The 23,362-nt window shown below is 41.5% G+C and overlaps 1 protein-coding gene across 1 annotated transcript in view; it reads left to right on the forward strand.

The window, feature by feature from the left end:
* Window positions 1-20,686, forward strand: part of klf7b (Kruppel like factor 7b) — a gene marked incomplete at both ends in the record, with an annotated part of 64,142 nt that extends 43,456 nt beyond the window's left edge. The window contains 3 exons of the mRNA XM_083908369.1: window positions 2,845-3,496; window positions 13,349-13,472; window positions 20,635-20,686. Of these exons, the coding sequence (XP_083764495.1) occupies window positions 2,845-3,496; window positions 13,349-13,472; window positions 20,635-20,686 (828 nt within the window). The remainder of the gene's footprint in view (window positions 1-2,844; window positions 3,497-13,348; window positions 13,473-20,634) is intronic.
* Window positions 20,687-23,362: the final 2,676 nt, after the last annotated feature.

Genomic DNA, 23,362 nt, shown 5'->3' on the forward strand with positions numbered 1-23,362 from the left:
GGAGCCTCCATCTAATTTGTCTGATTAAGCCACATCTAAGACCTCCTGCTGAGCTAAGACCTCCAAGCAGATTCCAAAGCATTTTCATGAAAGTTAAACCTATTTTGCTGTAGCTCAGCATTTCCCTTCTAAAATGCTACCTTATAAACCATAACTTGTTATTGCTTGGATCAAGAATGAATGTTTGGCATTGGATAAAATGCATTGTTTTGTACTGAGACTGAATATGTTCTATGTTAAACCATCACAGGAATTAAGGCCACATTATACTTCTCCGACTGCATAATGCGTTATCCGACTGCGTAACCACGGAGACCACTCGAGCCTTCATACTTCTGCGTCGTGGTGACGGATACGCACTGCAATTTCCTGCCCGATCAGTAGGGGTCGCTACGCAAGGTTGTTGTGCTTTTGGCTACAGTGAGCAATGGTGTCAGAGAGAGAAAGACTGTTGTTGTTGAAACAGTGGCCGTTTCTCACTTTTCTGTGTCACGGAACGCAGTTTTAAGATAATTTGAGGCGAGAAATTGGCCATTTAGAGTCTAAACATGTGCCGTGTGTGATAAGATATGACGTATTTATAGTTTGGCAGCGACGTTGTCGGCGGTGATCAGCGCCGCCTCTGTGGACGCTCGGTGCTCACTGTGAGCCGGCACAGAGCAGCTTAGCTCGGCCTGTCCTGAGGACCAATCGCAGCTCTTGGCGTCTCTGTTGTCCCTTGACGGAGTGACGGACACTTAAAAAATATTTCGTTCAGTCGGAGACGACGCAAAGCACTTTACGCAGGAGTATAAAGTGGGCTTTATACTGTACTGTGTCTTTCAAAACTGTAAAGAATACTTATTTTATACACGTAAGTGACATAACTATTCGGTCATCTTTTTAAATTAAGATGATCTTCTCTGCAGGCTACATGTGTTGCATTTTACCTGCGCAATGAAACAAAGAATTAACATAAAAATAGTGTTGCCGGTGATCAAAGCAAGAGCAGGATCAGCATAAAAATCCCATACAAAAAATAGTTTGAGTGAGAGAGGGCAGGAATTACAGAGACAAAAAAAGGGAGGAGGTGTAGGAAGGAGAGTGCTACCTTTGAGGTTAGAAAAATAGATAAGTGACATAAAAGCTTCTTGCTCAAATCCTGTGAGATTTTGTGTCAGGTACTTTTGGCTGAAACACTAGAGACCAGTAACAACTGTCCTGATGACTTACTGCTGCCAAAATCTGGAACATTGTAGTTTAAAAAAAAAAAAAAGCACAGATGTCTCTGTTATCTGTGGATAGAGGTTGAATAAACAGTTATAGGAATACTCATTTATTTTCCCCGGGTCCTCACTCCTTATCTCCCTTCACTCTCCTTTGTTTCTTTGTTTGACTTTCCCTCATCATCTCACTCTCCTTCCTTCCTCTATCTTGCGATGTAACTTCCATGGCTGGTTGATTTGGGTGAGCAGAGGGAAACAGGAAAGGCCGCCACAGTTCAGGGCTCCAGAGAGCTTAGCCAGGCAGCAGCAATCAGTCACAGACTAAATCCCTCCTCTCTTAGGACCGCTGCGTGCCAGGTGACATGGACAACAGCTGCAGAGAAATAGCCTATAGTGGGAGTTTAAAATTGAATAGACCAGCAAACATCGTCCCTCTCTCGCTCTACAGTCTGAGGAAAATCACTGAATATACCAGTGTCAGAAGAAATTGTAAGAGGCACGCATGTCTTCACTTCAAATCAAAAATGCATCACTCATTTTTATAAACTAACCCACATTTTCCTGACAACTACCCTTGTACGAATAATGACTCCTGTCACCCAGCAGCAAAGCAGAAAGTCATATCAGACGACCACCCATGCTCTCAGTGTCGACGGTTGTGTGTAGTGTAACTATGCTATGATGAAAACAGTCAACACTGGGTTTGCACATTGTTAAAGTTCATTTCCAAGCCGTTACCAAGTAGTCGTAGTTGCTTAAATGTAATCAGTAATAGCAATATTGCACTCCACTCATATGATTGTCTTTTGGAGCAGTCATGTTGGTTATTTGAAAGGTAGTAACAGCAGAAACAACCATTGGATTCCAAACAGAGCTGAAACGATTCATCGATTACTAAATTAATCGCCAACTATTTTGATAATCGATAACCGGTTTGAAGTTTTTTCATGATTAATACAAGATTTCTGATTGTTTTAGCTTCTTAAATGTGAATATTCTCTTGGTTTCTTTGCTCCACATAAACAAAGAAATCATTAAAACTGAATGATTTTGGTTTGTGGACAAAACAAGACGTTTGAGGCCATCATCATTTCCAGCTTTGACAAACACTGATCAACGTTTTTTAACATTTTATGAACCAAATGATTCATTGATTAATCGAGAAAATAATCGACAGATTAATCGATTACGAAAATAAACGTTAGTTGCAGCTCTCATTCCAAATGAATTATATGAAAAGGCCTCTGCTCTTTGAGGAGCATATTAAACGTGTGAATTCAAATAAGCAAAGTTGTTAAGGCAAATATTAGATCTTTCGTAAGGGAAAAATGAGAAGGATGGTATAATGTTTGCAGCAGTGCTAATAATTGTTTTTATGACATCAACTCCTTAATATTATACAACCATGTTTATGGACGTGACTACATGTTATATCATGGGGTTTGCATAAATGCATAAACGGTAATATGATGGTTAAGTGACTCATACATGCAGGATATCAGTGTTCTGGTAAGCTTTGTTAAATGTTAAACCCTTCCCTGTTCATGCTGTGAGTGGTGATATATGTGTTAACTGACAGATGTTAAGTATTTTTTTTAAAGTCTGACTCTGGATCTGTGTGTGTGTCCTTGTCTTGCAGACATGTCTAGAGTTGGAACGGTACTTGCAGACGGAGCCCAAGCGGCTCTCAGAACTCTTTGACGAGGAGCTGGATTGTCTCTTAACGCCAGCATTCATGCAGGGTGGTGACAGCGACGAGGATCTGATGGACCCCCTTCTCCCCAGCCTGCCCGACCAACCCAGCCCGCCTCCATTACTTGTAACGCTCCCAAAGGTTCAGGCCAAGATCCTCCAGGTGCCCAACCTGAGCAAGAGCCAGGCGGAAGCAGCGACTGAAACCCTTACAACCAAGGAGACGGCTCTTGGAGGAGTCAACGCTGCACAGCTTAGTGCTGCCGTTACGTCCCTAACACCGCCGTCATCACCAGAACTTGGGCGTCACCTCATCAAACCAACACAAACACTTACTGCGACAGCGGACGGTACCTTAACACTCAAATTTGTGGCAAAGAAGGTCGGCTTGGGTGCCGCTAAGCTGGTGGCAGCGCGAGCGTTACCGTCTCCGCCCAGCAGGGGAGGGGCCCTCAGTGACAGTGAGCAGGGAGGAGGAGGTAGTCTGCCAGGAGATGTACCAGAGAACAAGAAGCGAGTCCACCGGTGCCAGTTCAATGGCTGCAGGAAGGTTTACACCAAGAGCTCCCATCTGAAGGCACATCAGAGGACCCACACAGGTCAGACATTCACTACATTCTCTATTGTTACCTGCAGAACAAGATTCTAACATTTTAGACTATTTCCCCACTCTGGTGGATAATTCACTCTAATACTGATACAGGACATGTACTCTTTTGTTTACATTTAGACACTGTGAATCAGATCTTTTCATCTCACTCATGTTCATACATTTTACTAATTAAGTCTTAATTACCCAATTATGCACATACAGGAAATCTGCAACAGTCATTAGTCAAACATGAAAGTCACAAACCCATACAGATACAGCAACCAAGGAGCCAAGCGTGGTCTTGGTTGGTAAAACTAGACACTTTGAATCACTTTCCAAGTGATGTTGAACACCAGACTGAGCTTGAGAATTAAGTATTTACCAGAATTGTTGTTATACAAGATGCAATAATGGTCTTACACCTGAAACCTCCAGCATCTGTACACCATACATTGTGAGTTTGAATGAGCTCCTTCAGAATTCTGTAAAGACAATTTAGATTTTTTTTTTTATGTTTGATTGTTTAATAGATTAGTTTCTCTCTAGTTATTAATGTCCTCATTAATCTTGATACCATCTTGGTGCCATTACGCCCCACCTCAGCGATTGCCTGATGATTAACTAGACTGGTAGTAAATGACCTTGCGAATTCAGCCATGTCCAACTGGGTCTGACATGCAGTTTTAGCTGCTAACCACAGCTGCCCTGTCACTGACCCTCAGGCAGAACACACACCAGGTGTCCATTGGCGTGTAGCACTGAGCTTTGTGCAGTGTTAGTATGTGGAGACGGGCCTTTTTTTTGATGATGGAGACACTTGTCTTGACTGAGGCAGAGTCTAGTGAATGCATGATTTGCTGGATTTTATCCCTGAACTCAGCCTGAAACTGCACAGCCGTCATCGTAAGGAATGGTCGGCTTTGTGAATGACCTAACATTTATATGGAAAAACAAAACATTTCTATTAATTTGGAGAATTAATAATTCTTCCACAGTGCAAAGACATGCCGATTTGGTTAATTGGAATCTCTAAATTGACTGTAGGATAGAATGTGACAGGAATTAGTTGTTTGTCTCTGTACTTTGGCCCTGTGATGGACTGGCAACCTGTCCAGGGTGTACTCCACCTTTCACCCTATGTCAGCTGGGAATGATCAGGTCCAGCTCCCCTCTGCGAGCTTCATGTGGAGGATAAAACAGCAGAAGATCGAGGGATGGAGGAATGGATATACTTGTCAATGTTCTTGTTTAACATTCAATAATGGGAAAATTATTGTGCTTTGATGTTTGAGTAGATTTCACCAGAATGCCAACTTGAGTAGACCTCTAGTCTATAGAAAACAACCTGACATTCAGACCAAAGAAAAGATGAAGCTGCAGTTGTAGGGTCGGTATTGGGTGAGGTTGAGAAACCAATGAATGTTAATTTTACTTAAAGGTGCCATATGTAAGAATGTGGCCAAAAACGGTTACTACATTCAAATTCAAAATACCAAGATCTTTTAGGTTTTAGTTCTGACGTAACTGGCAACCCGTGGTTGCTCGGCAGCTTGACGGCGGTAGGTGGCGCCACATGCCAAAACATGATTTCAAAACATAAACATGATTTGCAGTCTGCAAAAAAAAAAAATTATGCAAATATTTTGGCTGTACTGTTGAGTTCAGTTTGTTATATGAACATTATTCCTGAGTCTCTGTGACATATTAGGAGGATTTCATGGCCAGTTGCTTTAGATTTATTACATAATGCACCTTTAATCTTTAGTTGTGACAAATATTCGATTCGTCTTGCTCAGTATAATACTTGTGTTATGACAAAAATGTAGTCAATGTTTGGTCTAACTTGGGGCCACACGGTTGGTGTAGTGCTTAGCACCGTTGTCTGTGCAGTATAACCCAGGTTCATGACCCGGTCGGAACAAGGGCCTTTCTGCATGGAGTGTGCATGTTCTCCTTGTCTGTGGGTTCACCGGTTTCTTCCAGTCCAAAAACATGTAGATCTGAGGATTAGGTAAATTGGACACTCTACATTCACCATATGAGGGTGAGAGTGAATAGTTGTCTCTTTGTGGCTCCGTGATGGACTGGCAACCTCTAGAGAGTGAACTTCTGCCCTGTGTCGGCTGCGACCCTCATGTGCACGATAAAGGGGTAGAAGATGAATGAACCCTGAAATTAATAAGTGGTTTGTGTTTTTTCAGTCTATTGTCTCTTTCAACACGGGAAAGTATTTTGTAACCAAAAACCTCAATTAGTGGGCAACAAAATTGCCAAAGCACTTAAAAAATGAGACTTAATGAATTTTGAGGAATTGATTTAATCAACCCTTGTCACATAGAGCTATAATGCCACAGAGAGCAGTGAACCACAGATTTGAAAAGTTGTTGCAATCCATTTCTTTATTTTCAAGTCGAGTTTCTGTGTTGAACATAATTTGAGCCATGAATAACCTGAGGCAGAATCCATCACTTATCTGCTGCATGAGACACGTGTAAACTTGTACCACCTGAAGGTAGCATTATTCATCTCTGGCTTTAACCATAGCAATATTTACAGAATCTGGAGGTTTTATGGCCTCAAGTTTCTTCTCCCACTGATAGCGGTTTCCTTGGTGTTCACCAGGATTACTGTACATAGCCTGCAGACCACCACTGTATTAATACTGGCAACCTTAGCGTCGTTAATCCAGCGTGTTACAGGATTATTTAAACCCAGTGACCATTTCATGACTTCAAGTATGGTATTACGTTCTGGGGCAGCACCTACCGTGGCCCAAGGGCACTATAGCTGCTGTGGCTTTGTTATACAGTAGCTTATCCACATTGGAGGAGATGGAGGGAGCTAGTCTATTGGTAGCACGACTGCTATCTGCAGTATATGTTGACGATTCTCCAGTCGAGTCATGGTAACTAGCAATGAGCTTTAAAATTTGGAATCATTCACTGAGGAAAAATAAGAAGGCACCCTAATGACACTGCAGTGTGTGTGTGTATAAATGTGGGGGCGGTGTACTCCCTCCCGACATGTTCATTACAAGCACAGTACTGTGGTTTAATTAGCTTAATCCTCTTTTTTGGTTATTATGACCATAAATCATTGAACATACATGTAGGGAGGGATTAACGAAGCTCAGAGACAGGGAGGAGCTGCTGTAGAATGCCTGCGCAGCATCAATACACTTACTGTCACATAGTGCACACCAGAGGCCATTAGGAACATCATTAAAGCCAGGTCTGTGAGGAGTGAATACACTGTACATGCGCTGCACTTCCACATTATGTTGATAATCTCATTCCTCTGTTGATAAGCGAAGCGATTTCTCTGAGCTGCCGCTATGAGGTGAATTTAGGTTTTATTTCCTCATTTGAAAATGTTCAATTAGGGTATGACTTGTAACACTAACAGATGCATGAATTAATTCAGTAAATCTCTTAAGTCCCAGTAGCAGAACAGCTCTGAATCTCAGCCAGGATATTCCAGTGTTCTGGGAGTTGTGATTTCCACTCTCTTGGATTAAAGTTGGATCTCTAAAAACAGTAGATAACAGTATCTCGCTTGTTATTCAAGCAGCAGTCCAGAAGAATATACTTAACCACTTACTTGGCGCTGAACAGCAGAGGAGATAAGCAGCTTTGGACGGAGTGAAAAATTGTTGTCTTTTTAAAGTATTAGCAGCACTTAATGAAATTATTGGGTGGAGCGCCATCTCAGTGTGTGGCCAACTCTTTCTACAGCTGCAAACAACAAACACTTGATAAATAAAGTTTAAATGGAAGTGCAACAAGAGAAATGATACAAAAGACATTCACCAATTTAGAAAATATGTAGCAGTGCTGCTGTGTGACTTCAGTTGTTGTTCCCAAGGGCAGAAAACTGTTATTCTGTTGTGATACATTTTGGTTTATGTGTACACAAGAGCAGTGCTGGACTGTGTCAGCAACCTTTTCTCCACAATATCTCCCACACGGTTATCTACAATGTAAAGTGTCGTTCATTTAAAGGCTTCATCCAGACTGAGTTTTCATTTGAAGCATTGTTTTCAGATAAATACGACCTGTGGTGTTTTCTTTAACCCTTGCGTGTTCCATGCATAAATTGTGTAAAAACCCAAGTGGAAAACCAATTAAAACCCAGGATTTAACTGTTTTGTGTGTGTCTGGGTATCGGGTATTGGTTTGAAAAGTTAGAGCTAGGATTTCTGTTATGAGACAACCAATCAGGAAGTAAATGTGGCTCACTGTCACATCCTTTTTTTAAAATCTCAGTTTCAGCATGTCCATACTAAGGGCCAATTCCAATTCCTATCTTAACCCTCGAGCTCAACCCTTAATTTAACTCTTTTGTCACTTAGAAATGGGACACCCCTTAAATGCAGATACGTCTTCAGACTGTAGGGGGCAGAATAACTCGAAAGCTGCGTCCAGTCTGTCAACTCCAAAAAAGAAGAAGAAGAACACATTTACGTCACGATTATTTATTACGATCCGTTTGTCAGTCAAGTTATTAGGTTGTCAGTTAGTTATAAGATGATACTCATACAAATACCACAACCACGGACATATTCAGCTGACAGTTACCACACACCACGGCTTATTGAAAAGTAAACCATAGTAAACGATCACTTGTCCGCACCGGCCGGCTATTGACAAAAGATTGTAAAATAAAATAAAAATAAATGTTACGCAACAATGACGTCAGTAATCCATAATATGAGCCTAAACTAAGATAATACAATGGTTTTCATAATTTTTATATCTCTATTAACAAAGAAAATACTTAATTTATAGCGTACTCGTTTCGCTGCTTTCGGCACCAACTTTGTTGGCAAAACATATGGCAAATGGGCAATGCATTCTGGGTAGCCCTTGCTCCCAAGGGTGGTCTCCGAAAATCTCAATATTGAGGGCGATACAGCCCTTAAACTTGCGCCTCAACTTAACTTTCTGAGAATCGGGACAGTACTTGCACTAGAGGGAGCGCGCATTTTTGAGATTGAGGGGTTAAGATTCAGGGTTTAAGCAAGGAATTGGAATTCACCCTAAGACTTTCAATCAAAAATTGGACCAGCAGCATTTTCTAACTCTTACGGCTCAAAATGCCAGGTTAGTATGGATGGCAGGCAGACATTTTGTCTTTTAAATGATAATTGAATAGTGTGGATGTAGCCTGACATATTAACACAACTCAACCTCTGTTCGGGGCCCTGTACTCAGAAGGTACCAACCTCAGCTTCATGTGGGATCAAACACACACACACACACACACACCTACCTCTATACTGTTCTACACCCACTAAATCCAACCTACAACCTTACCCCGCTTGCTCATTCAGTTTGGGTTGCCAAGCAACTGCATCACACTCTTCCATAATTGGTTGGTGGCTGGTGGATTGCCCATGCCTGTTAATCTCTCTCTTTCTTTCTCTCTCTCTCTCGCTCCCTCTCTCCCTCTCTTTCTGTCCTTCTCTCTCACCCCCACCCCCTCTTTCTCTTTCTCTCAGTTGCTAGGTGACTTTATCACGCATCCTTGCCTTGCTTTGCTATAATTGGCTGGCGTCATGGTTGCTCTGGCGTCAGGCCCGAGCTGGCCTTGCTTCATTCCACCAACACTATGTGTTCGTGCTGGGGTGGGGGTGTAGTGGTGTGGTGTGGGGGGGTGGTCCTATTGAATGAAGACGGGGTGCTCTGGCCAATTACAGAAGACGGGTGCGAAACGGCCGCCTGTCTGGCACCTGCGGCCCCCACTCATACCCAACATTACACACACTCACATGCAGGTTGAGAGTGTAGCATTTCTTCAGCAGGCTTAGGGGATAAGCTGCCAAGTGGTTTGCTATTGTAAGTTATAAATATTGGTCCTGTACTCTGAAGTCTGAAGTGTGACGGACTGTGTGGAGTGCATAGGAGGATTCACACGTGTAGATATCCTTGAAGATTTAACATGGATGAAAGACATAGACATAATCGCAGTTGCAGAATTACACAATTTTTACCAGATGAGGATTGTGAAACGTCCTGTTGGTCATTTAAAGTAGGGTAAATATCCGGTTCTTTTCTTATGGAAGAAAAAAAATGCATGGAGCTATATAAGTTAAACATTTACATGTAAATTGCTTATATATTGTAAGTCTAAAAATATTTGATATAAGAGGAACCTAGAATAAGGGGTAGTTCAGGATTTGTCAGGGGAGAATCAGTATATTACAGTAGACCACATTCAGCACACAAGTTAAAAAGTATTTAGATACTGTTTTTGAGGTGAGAAAACATTTGTTCGTTTGCTATATTTTGAGTATTTTCAGAGATTTCCCATGCTGACAGAGAGCCCTTTTCTTGGAGATTGTATTTTCTCAACATATTTATATCCGCATAAGCGCAGCAACACAGAAAATGTGTTAGAATATGGCAGACCTGCTGTGTGGGTTATACTCTCAATGGCATTACTTTTAAATTTCAAAATTTGTAGTCCTCAGCCCTGACTGACTTTAAGGCTGCCAAAATAAGATTTTTTTAACAAATGCGTAAACACTCCTCAAGACTGCGCCAAATAAGCAATCTTTTTAAAATGTGAATAATTACCAGAAACACCAGTCCAGTCAGTGCAACAACATTTGTGTAAACCCCTGGACACGTTGTCCGTGTTAGAGGCTGGCAGAAAAAGACCAGTTTCCAAAAAAAATTCAAAGTGGCGATGGATTCAAAACCCAAATCCCTGCTGTTGAAACCAGTAACCAACTGCACGATTTGACTGGAGAATTTGAATATGCAAAGCCTGGAGAGCAGAGCGCATGATCTGGAATAAATTCATTTAGTCCCAGAAGAACTGCGTCACCCAGCAGACATATACTGTGAAAGATGACTCCGTTCAAAGAGACAGGAACTGAGAGGGGAATACAGGGGGAAGAGCGTATAATTCACGATTGGATGTTCCTGTGGCACATCACCCTTTACTTGTCGTTGCATCACTCGCTCTCAGAGCAGAGCTGCACCTGTGAAGGTGCGCTTTCTTTTGGTTGCGTTGTTCTGGCACGATGATCAAATTAGAGCTCAGAAACTTCGTCTCATGCTCGATATTCTTGTTAGTATTTGATGGAGAAATTCTGCCCTGCAGTATGACTGAAGATGTGTGGGTGAAAAGGGAAATAGGATGCTGCATCTGTAGATTGGATTTAAGTTTCTTTTACTTCGATTGAATGTGAATCGAGATATTTGCGACAAAAATCATGCAGCAGAAACGTCTGCGATTCTGAACTCGTCTACAATAGTTCTTCCAAAATAATGAATAACAAGAAATAATCAAAGACAAATGACAATAGAAGCCATGATTATAAATACATTTGTTTCTCTGCACAGTGAGACAACATTTTTAATCCCTTCAACAATGTTTTGATTGGATTGTTTGCTTTTCTAAATCAGTAAGTGAAACAAAAAAAAAACACAAAAGTATGGAACCAGGTTGGACTGATGAGCACCTTTAAGGGTGCCATATGTAAGAATGTGGCCCAAAAACAGTTACTACATTCAAATTCAAAATACAGAGGTCCTTTAGGTTTAATTTTCTGATGTTTTTTCAGCTGAGACACTACTGACTGCAATGATTGGTAGACGGCGGTAGGTGGCGCCACGTGCCAAAACATGATTTCAAAACATAAACATGATTTGCAGTCTGCAAAATATTTGTTTTCATGCAAATATTTTGTCTATACTGTTGTTGTTGGTGAGTTCAGTTTGTTATATGAACATTATTCCTGAGTCTCTGTGACATATTAGGAGGATTTTATGGCCAGTTGCTTTAGATTTATTACATAATGCACCTTTAATCATTTTAACCTTGCATTACAGCGACAGAGCAAAATCGCAGGTGACCTTGGCAGAGACGAGAACTCTTATTGTGGATGTTTGAAGGTGCAAATTACAAAGGCCCGTGGTAACAGATGCACTTGTGAACGTATGCTTTTCTATATTGCTTCCTAATCTGTTTCCACCATATGGGGAAATGCTTCAGTTTGCACATTAGCTCCACTTTGCGTTGGACTGGCTTGAGTTTGTGTCTGTCTCCTTACAAAGATTGGTGTGCGCTGTGATGGGAGTGGAGGTGCTGCCGGGACATCTGGCTAACTGACTGTAAGCTGCTGTATTAGTCCCTATTAAGAGTCATTAAGATCCCAATTATAGCTGCCACCCCCCAGTTCTCCCTCTCTCTCGCACACCCACACACCCACACACAGTAAGTGGCACAATCTTGAGGTCAGCAGATAGTTTTTGGCCATATTTTTAAACACAGTTTAGGAAGCTATGTGGGGTTTTTTTTTCCTCTCTATTATTGTTTTTTAATTGTTAATAAGTGCCATCTTTTTCTAAATTAGAGCAGTGTGTTGAGGCTGCAAAAATATGGGGAAGCATTATTTGCTTCCAACACATTTGGGAATAAGTTGCTATAAAGTGTATGAAGAAGGGAAGAAATCTGAGAATGTTGTTGCAAAAGTGTAAATAAAATTATCAATATGACTGCAGCAACTTTTCAGAGTTCTAAAACATGTGCTGTAGGTCACTTTGACTTCCTGGAATATGTTCCAATTTCTTCCTGGTGCATGCAGCAGCACACGTACACCAACACAGTCCCTTGTTGCGGACAAGAAACAACACGGAAAAAAGACAGAAATATGTTTGTGCATGAAAAACTAATGTTTTATCGTAGTGTGAAATATAATCCAGAAAGTGCTTGTTAGTGTGCTGTTCTTCTGTTATAAATCAAGTACCCATGACATGCTAAATAGCTTGGGGCATTATTGTTGCACCACTGTGCCAGCACTGGAGGTGCAGTCACAGAGCTGGATCAAAGTCGGTGTTAAAGGGCGACACAGATGCCAACTTTGTTGAGTTACGCGTCACATCTCTGCCTCCGCGGTGGCAGCAGACTATTTAAAATCAAACACTTGTGCCGTCTTGTTTGTTTCGGTGTAAACAAGGCAGTGCAACGAGGAGTCCTCTTATCAGTAACGTTGTAGGATCTCTCCATGAAAGCAGCTGCAGGAAAGCACACTCGCATACAGGCATTTACACAGTCAGACATCATCGAGTCCCATCTGAAGGCAGTCTGCTCCTACACATTATACACACACACACACACACCTCTAACCAAGAGACACGCATGTACACACACACACACACACACACACACACACACACACACACACACACACACACACACACACACACACACAGCTGGAAGGCTTTCTATCACAGAGAGATAACTACAGGCTGAGAACAATAGACCATCTCTTCTCCCATCTGGTGAACTGGGGGATGAAACTTCATTTACATTTCAGATCCCACCACCTCAGGGTGTGTGTGTGTGTGTGTGTGTGTGTGTGTGTGTGTGTGTGTGTGTGTGTGTGTGTGTGTGTGTGTGTGTGTGTGTGTGTGTGTGTGTGTGTGTGTGTGTGTGTGTGTGTGTGTGTGTGCGTGCGTGCGTGTGTGGGGGGGGTGTGCGTGTGCGTGTGTGCAGGGAAGGGGGGCTCAGGGTTAATGTTGGAGGTGAACAAAACGAGATTAATTTCAGGGTGAATTTGGGATTATGAATTAACACGCCGCAGTGCTGAAAGAATTCATTTACAGTTAATTGAGTGTATTGGCTCATTGAAATGGCTGTGGTGTTAAGACGGGTCTGCCCGCCTGGCCCCCAAGTGTGTGTGTGTGTCAGTATGTGTGTGTGTGTGTATTTGGCTTCAGAAAAAACCAGGGGTGGTAACCTAAATTAGTGAACAGCTGTAGTTTAGACATGTGAAATTAGATGTAGAAATGAGAATAAAACATTTTCTCTCTCCCTCTCTCCCTCTCTCTCTCCCTCTCTCTCTCAGGTGAGAAGCCCTACAAGTGCTCATGGGAGGGCTGCGAATGGCGTTTTGCCCGCAGTGACGAGTTGACACGACACTACCGCAAACACACCGGAGCGAAGCCATTCAAGTGCAACCACTGCGACAGGTAAACACTCAACACGCAGGCAACTGATGCATGACACAAAAATGACAAAGGCAATGACAAAACATCAGCAGCACACTTTACACACTTAATATTTGCAGGACACCGGGACGCCCTTCATCTGTCAAGGCCGGTGTTCAAACTGCGTTTGCCGACAAGTAGAGCCACGAAAGAGATTGTTACCGAGGAATGGGGCTCGGTGGATCTTTTTGTTCATTAGGACGGCCACTAATAAAGTTTTTTTCTCAGATTTTTACATCGGAAAAGCACAATAATAAAATCTGTGCCAGCTAGATCCATATTTATATGGAATATCTGATACTGTGCAACAAAAACATGTTAATATTACCTGTGCTTTTTCTACTATAATAAGTCAGAATCTATGAAATATGAAATAAATGTTTATTTCATTTGTTTTGACTAAAAATGACTATGATGACACTGTCCAAACAGTAGGGATGGGAATCATTGGGTGGCTCACGATTCGATTCGATTCCGATTCTTAGGGTCACGATTCGATTCAAAAATCGATTCTCGATTCAACCGATTCGATTCATACAATTCTTGATTTAAAAGATTCTCGATTCAAAAATTGATACAATGCATAGTGTTGTAAGGCAAATTATGGCATCAAAACAATACAGTTTGTATAAGATAATGTGCTAATGTGATCACACAAAGGCAAACTTAAGACAAAAGTTAACATTTTATTAATTCAAAACAAATAAAAACTTATTTGAAAAACAGAAACCGATTTATAAAATTGGAAAAAAGCAGCAAAATCCTCAGATATGAAAAGATGTAACTACGAGGTTTCTTAAATCTTTTTAACCACATAATTATTATTTATAGAAGTTTTTTCTGCAGGCATCCCTTTGGCAGATCACAGACTCAGATATCTGAAGTTCTGTTTTTTTTTTTGGTGCACTGGAATGCAGCTTTAATTAAATTTAAATGAAAAGACTGAAAACTGTTCTATTTGTGAGTACAGCTCAGATAAAAGTCTGAGTTGAGTTAGCTTAGCTTAGCTCAGACCAAAAGCAAGTGGGGAGAGGTCTTTGGACTTTGCACATGTGTCTCCAATGTCCCCAAAATTGCACTAATGAGACCTTTGCACAGGTGATGCTGATCACATTAATGATGGTTCTATTCACTTCCTGATAGTGTGTGACTATAGTGAACCAGCAAGCCCCCCTGAAACTGATGAAACTAAATGGAACGTGACCATCATTCATTCCAAGTGCAATATGTATTGTTAACTTCACCAAACTTTGAATCCACAGCTGTAGTAAACGGCAACTTTAATGTAATTTAGGCAACACTTTAGATTAAGGAATACATTATTCACCATTAACTAGGTGCTTACTAACATGCATGTAAGTCACATACTAGCCCTTTATTAGTAAATATTAAGCACGTTAACACCGTGTGGAGGAAAAATCTTAATTGATGTTGTAATAGAGGTAGAATAAGTTGTTAATACGTGCTTAATGATTACTAATAAGGAGCTAGTATGCAACTTATATATGTTAGTAAGCACCTTGTAACACTGTTTGTGTCAGTTTGTTTTTACACTTGTGTCTTATTTCCATCTCTTGTTTCTGTCATCATATTTAAATACGTGTTGTTTTGGTGACTTCCTGTATGTCTCCTTTCATGATTTTATGTTGGTGACCCGAGGGCAAATTTCAACCTCAGTGGACAATAAATACAATGCAATACAATAGTTTTATTGTAACTGTATATTGTTACCTAGAGAACTAGACAAAAGTATAATGAGAAATTCAGACACTTCTGGTCCTGTAGCTGCTGATAAATAATTGAATTAAAAGCAGTGACTCATTTTCTGTCATGACAGTCAATGTGTCAGACAAAGAAAAGTATCTTGTGTATTTGACTAAGCCAGTTCTCACTACACACACAAGCCTCGCAAACAACTTTTCTTTGCATAACTCTTCCTTTTGAACACAGTGATCTTAACAGCAGTTGGCAACAGTACCGCAGTATCACAGACATATATACTTTTCTGTAAAAAATTCCCCTGCTACATCGCTTGGCAATTCATTCAAAACAGCAGGGAGTCGCACAGAGCCTCAACAAATGATAAATAACAAAATTCTTTCTTTCAGCCATGCTCCGCACATATCTCACAAGGGCTTCACAGACAATGCAATTATGTTACAACAACATTTCGTATGCAGACATCAAATCCCTTAATAAACAGATTAAATAAAAAATGTCACAAATGTGGATGTGAGGAGTGTTTTTTTAATATTATATTCCTCCTTCAGCATTTGTGTACAAAGATGAGCTCAGGTGGGTTCACATCCGTCAGAATGATTACGTTTCAAGACTGTTATTATCTTTAAATGATGCAAATTCATTATGTATTTCTAATAATGGAGGTGTAAATGGTCTGGAAAATTGAGTTGCTTTCATGTCGTGTTATCGTTTCATCACCGGTGAAAGATTTTTTACTCATCATTCAGAGCGTTTCGTCACTGATTCACCTCTGACGCAGTTTGACCTTGGTGCAGAAAAAAAAAACGAAGAAGATGAGGCCGTGTGCATTTGAAATAAAATCAAACTGAATCTTGTGACAAAAGCCAGAGAGTCACATCATCTCTGCCCTTTAGGTTCTGTGTGTGTGTGTGTGTGTGTGTGTGTGTGTGTGTGTGTGTGTGCGTGCGTGCGTGCGTGCGTGCGTGCGTGCGTGCGTGCGTGCGTGCGTGCGTGCGTGCGTGCGTGCGTGTGCGTGTGCGTGTGCGTGCGTGTGTGCATGCATGCGTACGTGCACCTATTCATGCCCCTGTACTGCCAGTTAAATGGATTCTGGCTATATTGGCAGACTGGTTTCAACTAATTGAGTGGCACCAGATGCCAGCTCCACTTTAACATACACTGTTTGTGTGTGGTTCAGATTGGTACACACACTCTCTCTCTCTCTCACACACACACACACACACACACACACACACACAAAACACTTGCCCTAGAGACAGTGTAATTGGCTGTTGTAGGTTCCCTCTAGTTTTGGTTTAAGATATTAAACCCTCCAGAAACCTGCTGGAAGCTTCTAATCCTGGCTGAGAGCTGGGACTGTATTAGCTCCTTTCTGGCACACACTCACACGCACTTAGTATGCACTCGCATGCATGCACAGTATGCAGAAAGCCGGAGTGAAAATACTGACTCACATTTACATGCTTCAAAGTCGGCATGAAGTTGGGAGAAGATTATGTTGCGTCCACAGCTTCTGAGTTCTCTGTCCTGATCAATAAAGACTGACGACGTGACTCTACTTCCTGTTCTGCTGTCATGTTGCGTTCATGTTTAAGCACACGTCTGTGGTTTGGACCAATAAAACTGATTTTTAACCTCGAAATGTAAGGTAAATGCTAATGTGCTTAACACAGCCATGATACACTTCACTTTTTACAGTAGCACACACACACACACACACACACACACACACACACACACGCATACACACATCTGTGGTGGGTGGAGCGCAAAAATTATTAACATGAGAATGGCAAAAAGTGGCAACCATGGAGAGGTTAACATTAGATAGACTGTTCAATCTGACAGTGTATCTCTTGGGGAAACACACACACACACACACATGCACGCGCGCGCACACACACACACACACACACATGGCAGTCTGTCATTAATCCTGCCTAATCAAGCGGGGACCCCCTGATGTTTTCATGTAGCTGGAAGGAGGAGGACAGAAAATAAATGAATGGGAGAAGGAAGAGTTTAGAGGAGGAGAAGAGGAAATCGAGAAGGAGGAGAGTGTGTGTTGGATGGGGGGGGGGGGGGGGGGGTTTAGGGACCAGCTGGTGTGGCTGGTCGGCCCCCCAACAGTGACACAGTAACTGGCATGGCCATCTGTCCAGCTACACTCACACACAGATAAGTGAAGGTGCATTCAAGGTACCACATGGTCAGCGAGGGGCTGAGGGAAAAACACTACAACCCTACAAACATCGGAGCAAAGTTCGACTGTATGTAGCGGCGTTGTACTTTAACGTCGCGTTGTGTAGTTTATAACAGACGAAGCAGACCTTCAGGTTGGCAGTCTTGCCGTTTATTTGAGGCAATATGCGCACAAAGCGTACCTGGCAGAGATACCAATTGTACAGTCAGTCCCGACTCCTCTCACACACACACACACATGCCTGAAAAAAAAGTGCAGGTTAGCTAACGATGTGTAGCACTAGCTATTTTGTAAACAAGAATAAGAGAAAACACCGTCAACCTTTTATGAAAAAGGGCATGTTCGACCGTTCGGGAGCTTTATGCTTAAACAATTTACATCTTAAACCACCACTTAGTATTAAAAATAAAAGTAATTAATATGAAACAATGGCGGAGCTCATAGCTCATGCACCTACCAGGGAAACAGCAAGGTCCGACTGCTGTTACCCCCCCAGGGTTGCACGACCCTAATCTACAGGGGTGCTGCATTTAATTGCCGTAGGACAAGCAAGTTTCCGTGTTGTGAGATGAGTTTTTCTTATACGGCAAGTGGAATCATACTAATTAACTCTGTTACATTTACGCTCGCACCATGTTGAAATTAAAATCCACAAATACATACATGTGCAGATTAGGAGATGGTCAGTGTTGGGATTTAAACAACAATGAATGTTCAGGAGCTATTTTTGTTACAAACCAGTTAGAAAATAGTTTATCCCAGCTTCTTATTCATCTGTATATATATGTAAAAATTGGTTTGTGTGACAGCGAATGCCATTTTTTTCTGATTAGCTGGGTCACTAAGGTGAATCAGCGCATAAAAAAGTGTCCGTCCCTAATCAATAATAATGGTTTATACAGGTTTGTCAGACCAACATACTCACACAGATAAGTTTGTATTTTTGTTTTTTTAAGGATAATTTCTTGCTTGTTTGATGCAAACTTGGACCCTAATTACTGTGCCACAAATCCGCTTTCCTGCTGCTTCTAAAGAGCTACATTAAGAGAGCGATTCACAGTAAAACCACGAGATAAAGAGAGACATCCGATTCTCCTGCAGCGTGACAAACTTTCTATTGTACTTGTGAGTGTTTTGGGCTCCGTCTGCTCGTATCTGGATAGACCGACAGCCTCTCTCATTGCTCACAAACGCACAGAGAATGGCCATAATTAATAATGAATCAAGCCTCTGGCAAAATTGAATTTTTAATTTGTTTCTCCCACATTTTTGTTTTGCCGCTCCTTCATCAGTCGTATCATTCATGATTCATTTTATTGTGCATGTTTAGCATTAATATCTTCACAATGGTGTAATTAAATTAAAATACTCAATTATAAAGACATGACATGATTCTGTGAATCTTAAATTATGCATCACCCAGCACCTGGTTTTATGTTTTTTATTCTGATAGCAGGTGCAGTCTTGGCTTGAGTTAAATGGTCCAGCATCAGACTGCACTGCCAGCCTGTGTGCGTTAGTGTCCGTGTTCACAGTTCATATCTAATTAGTTTCCACAGGAGAATCTTATCTGAGCTGAGGAAAAGACTGCAGTGCTGTGTGGCGGTATGGCTGTGATTTATGGTTTAGTTGTATTCAGGTATTTAATCGCTTGTGTTTTTAAACACTGTTAAACACTTTTTTTTTTAAAGTGGACCTAGACCGGAAGCTCCAATTAACGCTGTTTTTTAGTGTGTATCTGCATCATTACCTTGTTTAAGAAGCAAGGTAAAGAAAAAAAAGTTTGGCTACTGCTGAGAAAGCTGTGTTGTATTCTAATCTCAGGCTCAGCGAGATCTCTGAAAAAACCCGGTCCGGTTACGTAAACAACGGTTTTCCGGAACAGCAGATCGTCCTGCGCCGGACACTAGTCCGGGCACATCCGGTTGAACCGCAGAAGAAGAATAACATCAGTTGTGGAGGTGTTTCACGAGCGACAGTGTCAATGTTTTTATAATGAGTAGCAGTGCATCCACCGTTCCAGAGGGGGAGCTGCACTTCTGAGAGCGGGTGTGCTGAATATGTCACTTCCGGGTACTGGCCAATCACAAGAAAGTTGGGAAGACGGGGTGAGAGTTGAGTCTGAAATATCGCGGCTGAGGAACACCGTCAGAAAAGAGGATTTCTATCGGCTCGTTTACAGCAACTAGGAGGTTTTTGACCATAAAAACAAGTTAATGTATGTAAGTAGACCTCCATAACTAACATATATGTGCAACAGGACCACTCTATGTGAGCTTTAAGAAAAGGAGAGGATCTTTATAACGAAATTGACAGGTTAAATGGAGGGATGATCAGAGCCGCTGCGACTGAGCGCCACAAGGAACCAACCTGACCAGATGTGTCTAACATTCTGACATTCATACATGTTTTGATGATTGTAATTGGTCCAAATCTGCGTCACGTTATGTCTATCACTGAGGTTTGTTGACTGACGCCTCCCCACTCTCGATGTCCCAATCAGGCTTAAAACCAAGGGTGACTTTGCAGCTCTGGCCCTGAGGAATCATTTTTTTCCACAGGCTTCTATCAACAATCAATAAAATACATAAGTAGCATCAGCAGCAATAATCTTTCCACTGTGTAATTTATACACATTTGACCTAAGGATAACTTCAAGGCCCTCATTTTTTATGTTGTCAGACACTGAAAATGGAACACCTTGTTACATTCTGTGGTTAACGCCAGCTGCCAAGTTCTCGCCACCTTCAAATCATTTCCATGTACTGTGTTCACAGAGACAAATGTTAAGTGTGGAGAAGAGTGTGGAACATTTCTAGTGGGAGGTTTAAGGGACATGAGATTATGGAGAGTTCCCATTAAAAATACACAGAGCCAGCAGGGATTTAAAGAGTGTGGCACCACTAATACTGCACACAGAGCCTGTGGCACTAATCAGCAACACTTGCCAACATGACATACTATGGTTGTTTTTTTGTGCAAATTTCTCGTAACTTGTGATTAATTTTTGTGCCTTTGCTCTCGCTTGTCAGTTTTTACGCCTTTAAATGTGTGAAAGTTGTTAAGGTTTATTCTATTATTTTTCATTTCTGCTGCCCCGAGACAGCTTTACGTTTTGTCTTCTTTTTTTATGTCATTCTTATGCAATTTCTTGCATATGTTGGATCGTAGATTTAATTCCTCTGCCGTTATTTCCTTCTTCTGTTTTTTTTTCTGCAGGTGTTTCTCTCGTTCGGACCACCTGGCCCTGCACATGAAGAGGCACATCTGAGGGTGAAAAGAGGATGAGCTGGAGAGAGGAAGAAGCAGGGGGAGGAAGAGGAGGAGGAGGAGGAGGCAGAGGAGAAAGAGGAAGAAGGAGGGATGGGCAGTCGAGCCACCAACAGCCCGCCTCATTCACCCAGTCCAAAAACAAGTCAGCAGCCATAATGCACGTCCATCTGAAAGGGCCATAAAGATCAGACGGAATGACGGCCCTCCCATGGAAGGCGGTGATTGGAGGAAAATGAGGAGTAGATAGATTGTTGTTTTTCTTAAAAAATTACACATTCACACTCTCGCAGTAGTAAACAGTCAATGCACTTGTCTTTTAATGCATCATCCCGGTGACCCCCGGCGGCTGTCATGTGGCTCCGGGGGATTGGACACTGCCAAATCAACGTACACTTAACTTAACAAAACATTACACACCACCTTTTTTTCTTTCTCTGTTTTTCAACGTGTTTAGTCACTTTGGGTGAGGAGGTAGTTTAGTGGAGTAACTTTAAATATCCGTATAGTCGGTCGTTAGTGCTTTACCAGCTTCTCAAATCAAATACTCAGCTTCTTTTCATTGTTTCTGTAACGTTTTTCATACTCGGAAAATATCAGAAATCATCATCTGCTGCAGTCAGCTTCAGTAATTTACGTGAAGAAAACAACAATGGCAAATCTGCAGGAGAGAGACTGTACAGATTGACTTCTAGCATGGCTGACAATCGAACCCAGGGCTCGGTTGCTGGGTGTTTTGGTGCACCTATGGGACCTCGGTCAGCGGGTGCTACGGCAACTCTCAGGCTCTCCTCCAGTGGGTGTTTGCATCTCACCTTCACCGAGACGCCTGCGGCCTCCACTGGCTATCTGACAGAAATGCGCAGCGACACTTTCTTCCCTTTTTTATCTACTAAGAGGACAATACTTTGTTTTTTTTGTTATTACAAAGAATGATACTTTGTGTTTCTTCTCTCTTGGAGAACATGTCTTAAAACTCACTGAAATGTTGGAGAGAAAACTGAAAAATCCACGATGACTTCAACGGAATGTGTGGGAGGAGAAGGAGAGCGTTGTTGGTCTTTTAATTCCCATGTGAACTGACTTTGCTTCTGGAGTCTGAAAGCAACCAGAGAATGAACAAAAAGCAGAATCGTACCAATGCTCAGAAAACGGATTTGTATTTCTTTTGGACAAAAACAAAAGCAGAGAGGTCTTCGGTTTATTGTGCTGCTCCTGCTGCCCCACGATTCACTGGAGCTGAAAAACCCTGCTTTAGACTCCATGGACTCACACACTATCAGAGTCGGACGGAGGACTTGCTTAAGAAACTCGGTTCGTTGTCTTGTTTTCTCTTTGCTTTTTGTTGATTCTGAAGTCGTCCTGGATCGCTTTCACAGACTCTAAGATCTCACGTCACTGAGGAAGTACTGCTCGGCAAGAAAGGAGGCGAAAGAGTGGTTTTGAGGTTTTTCTCACGGGACTGAAGATGCCAACTAACCTCTGTGTGGTGGTACTGAACAGACGGTCACACTGGCCTGGTCAAATTTGCCTGTTTCGTATCCATTGACAGCACTGATTTTTTTAATATATATATTATCTGTGCTTTTTTTTCTACTGCAAAAAATATGGAAAAAGGAAAAAGACAAAGAAAAAAAAATCAAAAAAAGGCTTGAAAAATTACATTACAAAAACAATTCTGTTTTGCTCTACACGTTGCATACAAAGCAAACACACACACACAGCAGTTTCTTTGCTTGCGGCTCTTCGTGAGATAAGACTAATAAGATTTAGGGAAAGAATTAATAAACTAATGAACAAAGTCAGAAAACAAAACACTGCATGGCAGGCTTTATTGCAAACGCACACACACACACACACACACACACCAGCTCACGAGGACACGCGCACACATGCACACTCTTCCAGGAATTATATGTTCTGCTCCCAAATCTTTTTTCACAGTAGGAAATTAGTGACTGTTGTTTAGTAGAAGAGTATCTTAGCTCTCAGCTGGAGGTAACAAACGCTTTCAAATCCTTTGAAGTGAGAAATCAGCTTGTTCTCAGTTCCAACAATCACCCACATACCCCTCACTACGGTTTGTGCCTCTCATTTAATCAGCATTTTTCACTCCCCACTCTGGTTACATTGTTGGTAACAATGAGCCATTGGTTTCAGCAAAAGCAGTTAGTACAATTTTAACAGGTTTTGTAGCCGTAATTGTACAAACAATAGTTTATACTCAAAATGAAAACCAGAATTATCACACTCACTTTTCACTTCTGGAAAAGTTCTACAAAAAAATTTGTGAAGCCTTAAAGGTGCATTATGTAATAAACCTTAAGCCGTAAAATCCTCCTAATATGTCACAGAGACTCAGGAATAATGTTCATATAACAAACTGAACTCACCAACAACAACAGTACAGACAAAATATTTGCATTAAAAAAACATTTTGCAGACTGCAAATCATGTTTATGTTTTGAAATCATGTTTCGGCATGTGGCGCCACCTACCGCCGTCTACCAATCACTGCAGTCAGTAGAGTCTCAGCTGCCGAGTAACCACAGGTTGCCAGTTACGTCAGAAAATGAAACCTAAAAGACCTCGATAATTTTGAATTTGAATGTAGTAACCGTTTTTGGCCACATTCTTACATATGGCACCTTTAAGGGGAATGGTGGTAATAGCCGTT

The sequence above is a fragment of the Microchirus variegatus genome (genome assembly GCF_963457635.1).
Source record: "Microchirus variegatus genome assembly, chromosome: 22".
NCBI lineage: Eukaryota > Metazoa > Chordata > Actinopteri > Pleuronectiformes > Soleidae > Microchirus > Microchirus variegatus.